The 12459-nt window shown below is 47.0% G+C and overlaps 1 protein-coding gene across 2 annotated transcripts in view; it reads left to right on the top strand.

Annotated features, from left to right (window-relative positions):
- The first annotated feature begins 8881 nt into the window (after positions 1-8881).
- LOC144894084 (uncharacterized) overlaps positions 8882-12459 on the top strand; it is a 31298-nt gene continuing 27720 nt past the window's right edge. Inside the window, exons 1-2 of one of the 2 annotated variants that reach the window (XM_078786023.1) lie at positions 8886-9122; positions 9324-9455. In XM_078786023.1, the coding sequence (XP_078642149.1) occupies positions 8930-9122; positions 9324-9455 (325 nt within the window). In that variant the 5' untranslated portion in view covers positions 8886-8929. Of the gene's footprint in view, positions 9123-9323; positions 9456-12459 lie in introns of both variants that reach the window. The other variant, XM_078786025.1, reaches the window with a different exon arrangement.

Below are 12459 nucleotides of genomic sequence, written 5' to 3'. Positions count from 1 at the left end.
ACCTGGGGCATGAGCAGCCAATTTTATCAAAATCGGTCTGCTGAGAACACCACAAAGTGGGATACCTTAGTCGGGTTGCAGTGCACAAACCGCTCATCACCCCTGACAATGCACGTTTGTGAGTCCAGTGGTGTAAAGAGCACGGGCAATGAACTACCGAGCAGTAAAGAGAATGTGATATGGTCAGATGAATAATCCTTCACCATGTCCTCGACAAATGGATGAGTGCACGTGTGGCACCAACCTAAAGATCTCTACAACCCTGAGTGCCTGGTTCCAACAGTGAAGGGTTCTGGTAGTTCTGTAATGTTGTCTGGTGCACTTTCCTGGCATTGTTTGGGTGCAGTCATTCCCTAAGAGGGTAAGGTCAATGCCAATCGCTACTTGATGGGACTAAGCGACCATCTTCGCCCCATGTTGCAGTTGGTTCGCGAGATCACGGCGAGGTCACGTCTTTTCGAAGCTGTTCCATGCGCTCACGCTTTCGAAGCTAAGTGATCTTTCACATTTGTGTTTTTGTCGTATCTTTATCTTTCTTTCGGTGCATGTACCTATTGGGGTGACTTTAATAGGTTTCTCGGTGTTGGTTTTTCATACCTGTGTACAGAATCGTCGGTTTTTTCGTATCGTGTATTCTGAGGCCTAGTGTAGTGCTAGTAGGCTACCGTGTCCTCAGACCTTGGCTTGAGGCTTTTGTTTTTTGTCTCAGCGGTTCTTCGATCGCGCTGCAACTACTTTCGGTCTCTGTTTTTCATGGTCTTTTCACCCATACTCCCTTGTTTTAAAATCTAAAAAAAAAAAAAAATTTTTTTTCCTTCCCTGTTCTTATCCGCTTGTGCGTTCTTATTTGTTCTTTCGTTCTTCGTTCTTTTGCTCTTTCGTTCTTCGTTATTTGTTCTTTCGTTCTTCGACCACGTTGTTCGAGATCATGTGATCAAGTTGTTAATACATGTTTCATCTGTCCCCTGAAGAACTTTATTATTATGTCATATTCTATAACACTTTTTCTACTTCTTCTATAAAAGGATGCTTTCGACTTGCTCACCAATTCTATTCATTCAAAAAAAAAATTCCATCTCTTACAGTGCATCTTTCATTCATTCCCTAAACTCTCCAGAACTCCACCCATCCTTCAGCGTCCTCAAACGTATTTTTGACTCGAATGTCTCAAGAAACTCATTTTGCAATAAATGTTCGTTTCCCATAAATCGTACACTTTTCAAAATCCAATCACACCCCTCCCCTCCAAATCTTCCCCATCACCCATCTCTGTCAAATCTTCCCCCTTGCCCCTCCCCCCCAAATCTTCCCAAACACCCATCCCTTTCAAATCTCCCCCCCCTACCCCTTCCCTCCTAAACTCCCCCCACACCCCTCCCCTCCGAGACTCTCCCTCACTCCTCCCCTCCTAGACTCCCCTCTCACCCCTCCTCCTCAAAGCGTCCTCCCCGCTTCTTCCCCCTTCCAACTTTCACCTTCATCTTCCTCAACCTTCTGCCTCACTCTTCCCCCTCCTCAAATAACACCTCACTGCGCCTCACCCAAACACCATCAAACCTTTTGTCCGCCCCATTCTTCCCTTTCTCCAAGCTATTCTGTAATCTCTGACACACCTACAACAGCTCTCCCTACCTCTTCCTCCTCTTCCACATCCTGCCCTACCGCTCCCCCCCCCCTGTTCTGTATCCGATGCTCCCCCTTCCTCTTCCTTAACAGTATGGACCTCAAACATCCGGGGCCTTCGCTCAAACTTAACGGATCTCTCCATACAGGTTGCTTCTGACAAACCAGACGTGACCTGCTTAACAGAAACCTTCCTCCTTCATGATGTCTCTGATTCCTTGGTATCTCTCCCAGGTTACTCCCTCCTCCGGTATGATAGACCTGAGCCTCGTCCTGGAGGTGGGGTTGCTATCTTTATAAAAAAACTCTCTTCCTCACTCGCCCTGCACTGCCCTCTCTCCACCTCACCCCCAGGAATACCTTTGGCTACGGCTTCCCCTTCGCTCCCACCTTTTGTTCATATGCATGTTGTACCGTCCACCAAACAGTGATGACTCCATCTACATCTCGCTGTCTGATAATATGGACCAACTTCTATCTACCCATCCCAACTCTCTCTTCCTCATATGTGGTGATTTCAACTGTCACCATGCCAGTTGGCTGGGGGTGGGTACCTCTCTCACCAGCCTTCAGCAAAGGACTTCTGTGACTCACTGCTCACTCACTCACTCACTCACACAAAAGACTTACATATCACGTGCCTTCGATACAGTCTGGCACCCCGCTCTGCTCACCAAACTCTCCTCTTTTGGTATCCATGGAAATCTCCATGCATGGCTGGCGGACTTCCTCTCTAGTCGTAGTCAACGTGTGGCCCTGAATGGGTTTCTCTCATCTCCTCTTCCTGTTCAGGCTGGAGTTCCCCAAGGCAGTGTTCTGGGCCCTGTGCTTTTTCTGGTCTTCATCAATGATCTCTCTGACTCTCTTGAAAATCCTCTCTATCTCTTTGCTGACGACTCTACTCTCTGTCGCTCCATTCTTCATCCCTCAGATCGGCAGTCTGCAGCCTCCTCACTCTCTGCAGACCTTGACAAAATCACAGACTGGGCAAACAAGTGGAACATGTCTTTCAATCCTGACAAATCTCACACTTTTACGATGTCTCTCCGAAAAGACCGACTGGACAACCCTCCCATCCACTTTCTGAATAATCCTCTCCAAGAAGTTCTGTCACTCAAGCTTTTGGGTCTCACTATCTGCCATGATCTTTCCTGGAAAAACCACATTTCAAATCTGGCCTCCAAAGCCAGTCGCCGACTGGGCATCCTCCATCGTGCGAAGTCCTTCCTTGGCACACCTGAGCTCCTCACCACATACAAGGCTTTCATCCGCAGCTCAATGGAATACTGCTCTCCCCTCTGGGCTGGTGCTCCTGCCTCACACCTAGCTCGCCTTCGTGCTGTTGAAACCAAAGCATTCAGAATCATTGGAATCTCCCGCGATGAAGCTAACTCCAAGGGCCTCTCACTCACTCACCGCAGGCAGGTTGGTGGTCTTTCTGTCTTCTACCGACTCCTCTCCGGCCTTGCTCCCCCAGCTCTCTCTGGGCTCTGTCCCGCAAATATTCCTACAGGTCGCACAAGATCTTCCTGCAACCCTCTTTTGGTTAAACTGCCAAAATCAAGACTCTCTGCTGACCTTCACTCCTTCATTCCTCTTTTCTCCCGCCTCTGGAACAAACTCCCTCACTCTCTTCAATCCCACTCCACCCTCCAAGTCTTTAAAACAGCTGTTCACCACCATCTCTTATCTTCCCCCATCCAAAACCTTGATCTTTTCTACCCCCGCTAATTTCACCCCAATTCCCCTTTTTGAAATACCAACTTCTGTCCTGGAAGTCCTTGGTGTCCTTGTGCTTTATACTTCTCCCTCCCCCCCCCCTTCCCATGCCTCCTCCCCCCGGGCCCTCCCCCTTCCACACATCTCCCTGCTCTCAGATGTTGTGTTTGTGTGCTTCCCCTTTTCTCCCCATCTTGTCTTCCGCTCCCTCTTTTTGTGTATTTTGTTTTTCTGGTCGATTTCTTTGTGAAGTAAATGTTAGCTCTTTCACGAGCCTCGATTCAGTATACAAAAAAAAACAAAAAAAAAAAACTGTGACTGACACAATCTGTCAATTTCCCAACCCGGATCTCAGTCAACGGAGAATCTTCTCTTCTGGACTTGGTTATGACTAACTTCCCTGAAAATGTCTGCTGCTCTTCTGCTCCAATCGGCTCTTCTGATCATGTGCTTGTTAAAGTGGACATCTCTCTGACCATTTTCAGAGAGCCTCCTCAGCGTCGACGAGTCTGGCATTTCACTCAGGCCAACTGGCACGGTCTTCAAGCAGCCATCAATCATCTGGACTGGTCTCCCATCTCTACTGCTTCTGACATCAACTCATCCTGGGAATTCTTCCAAAGTAAATTGCTCTCTCTCATGCACAGATTTATCCCTTCTCGTCTTCAGTTGTCATACCCTTCCTCCCGTCCATGGTACACGGAATCTTGTGGTGAGGCTATTGCCCAGAAACAACTTACTTTCGTCTCCTGGAAAGCAAATCCAACGGAAGGAAATCTCATTTCCTTTCACAAAGCCCGAAACAAGTGTGTGTCCACCCTCAGGAGAGCCAGGAAACAATATCTCTCCGTCCTCAGGACCGAACTCTCTTATCTGTCTCCCTCTTCCAAATCATGGTGGCGTCTGGTAAAATCTGTTTCAGGTGTTTGTTCCCCCTCTATCCCCTCCCTCACCTTAAATGGCCACACGGCTGACTCCGCACGTGAAAAAGCCGAATGCCTCAACTCTGTGTTTGCCTCTAAATCTTGTGTCCCAAACCCATCCCTCTCTGTACCCACCATACCCAGTCGTACCCAGCTGCTCCTGGACTCTGTGTCCTTTCCTCCTGACAAGGTGGAAAAGTTTCTGTCAACCCTCGACTCTGATTCTGCAACTGGACCTGACGGCATCAGCCCACGGGTCCTAAAATCATGTTCTTCCACTCTTTCACTCCCTCTCTCTGTTCTCTTCACCCTCTCTTTTGCTCAAGGTCATCTTCCATCTGCTTGGAAATCTGCCAACATCACCGCTTTGCACAAAAAAGGTGCAAAAACAGATCCCAGCAACTACAGACCAATCAGCCTTCTCCCAATTATCAGCAAAGTCATGGAATCCATCATTGCTTCAGATATGAAATCTTTCCTCTTCTCCAATGGCTTGATCTCTGATCATCAATTTGGTTTCAGACCTGGACACTCCACTCTGGACATGCTGCTTCTGCTTTCTCAACAATGGATGGAGGTCCTCAATGCCAAACAGGAAATTAGAGCAGTCTCCCTTGACATATCACGTGCCTTCGATACAGTCTGGCACCCCGCTCTGCTCACCAAACTCTCCTCTTTTGGTATCCATGGAAATCTCCACGCATGGCTGGCGGACTTCCTCTCTAGTCGTAGTCAACGTGTGGCCCTGAATGGGTTTCTCTCATCTCCTCTTCCTGTTCAGGCTGGAGATCCCCAAGGCAGTGTTCTGGGCCCTGTGCTTTTTCTGGTCTTCATCAATGATCTCTCTGACTCTCTTGAAAATCCTCTCTATCTCTTTGCTGACGACTCTACTCTCTGTCGCTCCATTCTTCATCCCTCAGATCGGCAGTCTGCAGCGTCCTCACTCTCTGCAGACCTTGACAAAATCACAGACTGGGCAAACAAGTGGAACATGTCTTGCAATCCTGACAAATCTCACACTCTTACGATGTCTCTCCGAAAAGACCGACTGGACAACCCTCCCATCCACTTTCTGAATAATCCTCTCCAAGAAGTTCTGTCACTCAAGCTTTTGGGTCTCACTATCTGCCATGATCTTTCCTGGAAAAACCACATTTCAAATCTGGCCTCCAAAGCCAGTTGCCGACTGGGCATCCTCCGTCTTGCGAAGTCCTTCCTTGGCACACCTGAGCTTCTCACCACATACAAGGCTTTCATCCGCAGCTCAATGGAATACTGCTCTCCCCTCTGGGCTGGTGCTCCTGCCTCACACCTAGCTCGCCTTCGCGCTGTTGAAACCAAAGCATTCAGAATCATTGGAATCTCCCGCGATGAAGCTAACTCCAAGGGCCTCTCACTCACTCACCGCAGGCAGGTTGGTGGTCTTTCCGTCTTCTACTGACTCCTCTCTGGCCTTGCCCCCCCAGCTCTCTCTGGGCTCTGTCCCGCAAATATTCCTACAGGTCGCACAAGATCTGCCTGCAACCCTCTTTTGGTTAAACTGCCAAAATCAAGACTCTCTGCTCATCTTCACTCCTTCATTCCTCTTTTCTCCCGCCTCTGGAACAAACTCCCTCACTCTCTTCAATCCCACTCCACCCTCCAAGTCTTTAAAACAGCTGTTCACCACCATCTCTTATCTTCCCCCATCCAAAACCTTGATCTTTTCTACCCCCACTAATTTCACCCCAATTCCACTTTTTGAAATACCAACTTCTGTCCTGGAAGTCCTTGGTGTCCTTGTGCTTTATACTTCTCCCTCCCCCCCCCCCCCCCCTTCCCATCCGGGCCCTCTCCCTCCCACACATCTCCCTGCTCTCGGATGTTGTGTTTGTGTGCTTCCCCTTTTCTCCCCATCTTGTCTTCCGCTCCCTCTTTTTGTGTATTTTGTTTGTCTGGTCGATTTGTTTGTGAAGTAAATGTTAGCTCTTTCACGAGCCTCGATTCAGTATACAAAAAAAAAAAAAAAAAAAAAAAAAAAAAATCTCTTTCCTGCTTGGAGGGGTATCTTCCAGGATGGCAATGCCTCCATCCACAGAGCACGTATGGTAGCCCAATGGTGTGATGAGCATGGCACTGATATCCCTATGTCATGGCCTTCTCAGTCACCAGATCTTAACCCATTTGAGCATCTATGGGATATTCTGGAATGACTGCTGAGATAGCGTTTTCCACCTCCATCAAACAGGTGTGAGTTGATTGACTTTCTTGTGAAAGAATGGTGCCGCATCCCTCCTGCAGAATTCCAGATGCTGGTGGAATCTATGCCATGGCACATACAGGCCGTACTGGCCACACTTGGTGGCCCAAATGCCCTATTAATTTACTTTACATTGGTGTTTCCATTTATTTTTTATCCACTACCTGTAGATGCAGTTCTCTAGTAATCCTAGTTGTTCTTCTTCATTTGTATGTACCACAATGTTGTGGGGTAGCATCATTGGTTGAGAGCATGGCTGTGCCGCTGATGCAGTACCCTCTGCTGGATAGGGCAGGAATTTGGAATTTGGCCATTGTGCCGGCGATAGCTCGCCTTGTCTTTTTGAAAGACACCATGGGATCTTAAACATCCACCAACCAATGCTGGTAGATGGGACGCCCGTTTAACGTCCATCAGAGTGACGGCACACACATTGATGCCTGTAAAAACAGTTTATAGCTCGGTCATGATTCAAACCAAGGCTAGACAGCTTAGAGGCGAGTATGCTACCTCTTGGCCATCCTGTCAGCCCTATCCTAGCTGTTATTATGGTATGACAGGTGGCTCACTCCCTCAGTACTAATAAAGGAACATTAAATCCACAACTCATTTTGTGCGTGAAAAGGTGGCAGCAAAACAAGTCATGGCATGTCTATGTAGCCACATCTTTAACAAATTAGAGATACCAAAAGAGTTTCAAAAGGCAGTTGTATTATTCCTTTAGAAACAAAAATGGGCAGGAGAGGATCACCTTTGGGTGGTGGCTCTGACTCCAAAAAGAAGCAGATGATCGTGCCTCATCATCTTATCCTACTATGGAAGAACTACAGACGGCAGGCCTGAGGGGAGGCACAAAGACGCGTTCCTGGAGACTATATTACACTGGTAAAAAGCCCATCAAAAATGACACGTTGGAACAGTTTATTCGACGGTGCAGCCTTGTGAGCGTGCCAAATTCTGAAGCCTCGGCCTAGTGTCAGGTGTGTTTTTATCTTCTTTATTTATTAGACATCCTTCGGACGTAAATGAACCCTCGTTATACTCTGCACGCATTGCACATAATGTGCAGCGAATTTCACCTCCTTGCACCTGTATTTATTGTTATTTTTAAAAACCCTTCTGTACACCACCTTTGTGGCTCGGTTTGCAAGCCACCGTCTACATTTCCAATAGAAGAGACATAATTACTCTTTTATGGAAAATGTTTTTTCGAGTTTGTTTTATCCTCAAAAATAGACCGTAGCGAACGTACATTCGTGTTAAAAGATTGGTCTTTAAAACCTACCCTTATAAAGGGGGTCAGACATCTGTACAAACACACAAACTCACATTGTGTTTTATATGGTAGATTCTTTCATATTTTTATCGAGATTATGGCGTCTATACTTGCTGGAGACATTGAACACAACTCTGATCCACCCATCTACATCTGCCCTGCTGGTAACCTGAAATCACCAACCATCACTACTACATTCTCTGCATTAGATGTAACAGCAGATGGCTGCATCTCAAATGTACAAAGTTACCTTCCTACAAAGAAGCTTTCTGATGACAATGCAGTACCATCAAAATCACCTGTATAAAAATAAACATTCGGAAATTTTGTAAAAACAATAACAACATTTACTTGTGCCCAGCAGGATGCCAACCCCATTTTATACCAATCTACAAAATATCCCAGACTTAAAAATAGAAGGGGCCTCATTGCAAAAGCCCCCTCCTCGTTATCCAACCAAAATCAAGACACAAGAGGTACACTCAGTTCGTAATGATCACCACTCACCTGACTGTTGTTGGCTTTATGGTTAAGGTGGTTGGCTTAAGATATTGGGGTCTTCAGTTGGAGCACCTGTCGTGCCATCAAATAATGCAAGGTGGGTTGGCTCAGCCTGTCATCCTTTCGAGGTCAACAAAATTCGTACCAGCTTACTGGAAACGGGGGCATTGCATTAGCATCACAGCCACACTTACAGAAAGAATGATGCAACCAGCAGCAATACGCTGCATATGAACCAACAACACCAACCACTCGCCCACTGGGCTCCCTCTCCACCCCCAGGACTCTGCTACATCCCCTGATATAACTATAGATCCTCTCCTATACTCAAGGCTAGCACCTGCACTTCACACATGAGGGTCACCCCTGGCAGTTCTTGAGACTTCTCCATTTTTGAAACGGAGGTTTCCTTGTAATCTGGTGGGAACGATGCAGCTCCACATTTTGCATCTGTTAGAACGATGCAAAGTGGATCCAGGAGCGGCCACAAAACAGAAAAGAAAAAAAGAAGGCAGTGTGGAAACATCCTTTGTGATATGCCTTCGTATGTGGGACCTTGTTTCACAACACCTTGCGGTTACCTCTTCAATATAAGAAGGATGCCAATGAGGATCTTGAGCAAATCGAGGTTTCCACTTTGTCGCAGCAATGCCGTCTGCGGAGACTCTCCGTGGCATCACGTTGACATTGCTGGTTCTCGGTTGCCTGTTCACCATCGTTGGCACGGCTCTACCCAGCTGGCTGTTGGGAAGGCGTGGAACTCTTGGTCTGTGGAAAGTGTGTTTTTATGGCTCAAGACATGGATGCGTCCCATTTTCGTGCGTACATGGATCATGTACTGGTAAAGACCTTCCTTTCATACACTCTCAGTTTTATTTGGAAATATAGTTATAACTTCTATATGATGTTGGACTTTTCAGCCTGAACCATGGTCTGGGAGAGTTTAAATAGGAATCCTGATTCAACAAAACTGTATCTTTTGTACAATTGCTTTATTTTTATTTCTTTTAACATTTTCACATCAACGACGCTTATTTTGCAGTTTCCAGAGTATTTATGGTGATGGCTTGTCTTGGAGTGACAGCAGCGACCGTCATCATGTTCCTCAAATACTTCAAATTCCCCGAGAAAGCGATTCTTCTGAAGGTTGCAATTGGGTGTTCAGCTGCTGCAGGTGAAATCTTTTTCCAGAATAACCCTGATATTGTCGAGTGTGTTATACACGACTATTGGGTTATGCTTACACATTGTGTTTGCTTACACAAATTTCACATTGTGTAAGCAATACCAATCTGTCCTTCCTACGTTGGTACATAAATATATAGAAGCTTTATGATCATAGGCAAGCATCACCGACCTGCTGCGAGATATCAATTTATGGGTTTATTTATTTATTTATTTATTTTACGGACGCATTTACGCTTTTTATGTAAATTTTCATTGAGATTTTAATTTCACAGTTTACAGACATAAACAATCAGAGTCGTACTTATTATTATTACGATGAAAACAATATTAATGTATTAAGAAATCTGGACTAATTTGTCCAAAGTAGCCTGAAGGTGAGGCGTGAAGGCATGAAGCTTAAGGCCTATATGTAATAATAATAATTAATAATTCATTTATTTTGTATAGCGCTTTTCCAGAAGCCCAAAGGCGCTTTGACAGAGTGGCAAACATAATGCATAACAATACATGAAAACAACAATTGCAAAAAGACAAGAATCAATAGGGAAATATTTAAAGCAAAAGGAGGGAGAAGGAGAAGAGATAGTCAGGGGTTAAATGCTGTGGGTTGAATGTTGAATGCAGCGTTGAACAGGTGGGTCTTTAGTGATGTTTTGAATGTGGTGAGTGAGGAGGAGTCTCTGATGGTGTGAGGTAGTGAGTTCCAGAGGGTGGGAGCAGCGATGGAGAAGGCCCTGTCCCCCCAGGATCTGAATTTGGTCCGGATGGAGGGGGTCAGGAGGTTGGTACCAGCAGAGCGGAGGTTGCGGGTGGGAGTGTGTCTGGAGAGGAGGTCAGTCAGGTAGGATGGGGCCAGGTTATGGAGGGCTTTGTATGTCAAGAGGAGGATTTTGTACTGGATTCTCTGGGGGATGGGGAGCCAGTGAAGCTTGTAAAGGACGGGGGTGATGTGGTCACGGGTCCGGGAATGAGTGAGTAGACGGGCAGCGGAGTTCTGAATGTATTGGAGTTTATTGGTGATTTTTGAGGGTGAACCATAGAGGAGGCTATTGCAGTAGTCCAGACGGGAGGTGATGAAGGCGTGGATGAGGGTTTCTGCAGCCGTGGAGGAGAGGGATGAGCGGAGACGGGCAATGTTTTTCAGGTGAAAGAAGGCTGACTTTGTGATCTGTTTAGTGTATTTGTCGAAGGAAAGGGTTTGGTCAAAGATGACGCCAAGATTCCGGATGTGAGGGGAGGTGGATACTGGGATACCGTCGATGTTGAGGGCAAAGTTATGGGTGGATTTTGTGAGCGTTTTTGGGCCAATGATGATTATTTCAGATTTATCACAGTTAAGCTTGAGGAAGTTGATTTGAAGCCAGGATTTTATTTCAGTGATGCAGTTTGTCAGGATAGAGTGGGTGTCGGTGGAGACGGACTTGGTGGAGATGAAAAGCTGGATGTCATCGGCGAAGCAGTGGAATTGGAGACCATGACGGCGGATTAAGTGACCGAGCGGGGACAGGTAAAGGATGAAGAGGAGGGGGCCAAGAACTGAACCTTGGGGGACACCTTGGGGGAGGGGAGCAGTGGGGGCTTTGCAGTTATTGATGGAGATGAACTGGCATCTGTCAGAGAGGTATGATTTAATCCAAGAGAGGGCAGTGCCGGTAACGTTAAAGGTGGATTCAAGTCGGGTGAGGAGGATAGTGTGATCGATGGTGTCAAAGGCAGCGCTGAGGTCGAGGAGGACGAGAATGTTGAGGTTGCCAGCGTCAGAGGAGAGGAGAAGGTCGTTGGTGATTTTGAGGAGAGCAGTTTCAGTACTGTGGTTGGAGCGGAATCCGGATTGGAATGTTTCATACAGGTTATTGGCAGAGAGATGATGTTTGAGTTGAGTGGCTACAGCGCGTTCCAAAACTTTTGACAGAAAGGGTAGGTTGGAGATGGGTCTGAAGTTGTTTAGGGTGTCAGGGTTTAGACCAGGTTTTTTTAGAATGGGGGTAACAGCAGCAATTTTGAGGGAAGGTGGGACGATGCCTGTAGACAGGGAGGAGTTTATTGTTGCAATGATAAGTGGAGAGAGAGCAGGGAGGGAGGCTTTGACAAAGCTGGAGGGGATGGGGTCAAGAGTGCAGGTGGCAGTTTTCATTCCTATGAGGAGTTCAGAGAGGTCAGTAGGAGAGATTGGGGAGAACCGAGACAGGGGATGGCAGGACAAGGGGGGGCAGGTGGTTGGAGGGGGAGCGGGTGCGGCGGTGGTCAAGCTGTTGTAGATGTTGTCAATTTTGCGTTGGAAGAAAGAGAGGAAGGAGATGCAGTTGTCTACTGTGAATGACTGGGTGGTGGTGTTCAGGGGGCGGAGGAGTTTGTTTATTGTCGAGAAGAGTGCTTTTGGGTTTCCGGAGCCAGAGTGGATAATTTGAGAGTAGTAGGCAGAGCGGGCGCGGGAGAGGGCATCTTTGTAGTGTTGTATGTGGTCCTTGTAGGCTTGGGAGTGAACTGTGAGACCCGTTTTATTGCGGAGTCTTTCAAGTTGGCGAGCACGAGTTTTCATCAGGTGGAGTTCAGGGGTAAACCAGGGAGCAGAATGGGTGAAAGAAACTGTTTTGGTTTTTACAGGCGCAAGCTGGTCAAGGCAGGAGGAGAGAGTGTGGTTGTAGTAGTCAGTGAGGTCGGAAGGGGTGTGGAGGTCAATGAAGGGAGAAGTGGACATTTTTTCAGAGAGGGTGGATGAGAATGAGGTAGGTGAAAGAGCGTTTAGCTTACGGAAGTTGATTGTGCGATAATGCCTTGGTGTTGGGGCGGGGATGTTGATGGTCAGAGTGATGGCTAAGTGGTCAGAGAGGGTGAGGTCGGAGCCATAGAGATGGTGCAAATTTAATCCAGTGGAGCAGACAAGGTCCAAAATGTGACCACGGATATGGGTAGGAAAGTCGACATGTTGAGTGAGGTTAAAGCAGGTGAGTAAATCAGTGAAGTCAGTGGTTATTGTGGAGTCAGTGGAG

This window comes from Myxine glutinosa, chromosome 10, assembly GCF_964187855.1.
Source record: "Myxine glutinosa chromosome 10, kmMyxGlut1.1, whole genome shotgun sequence".
Classification (NCBI taxonomy): domain Eukaryota; kingdom Metazoa; phylum Chordata; class Myxini; order Myxiniformes; family Myxinidae; genus Myxine; species Myxine glutinosa.
Note: the sequence above shows the minus strand (reverse complement) of the source record. Positions and strands in the feature narration are given on the sequence as shown.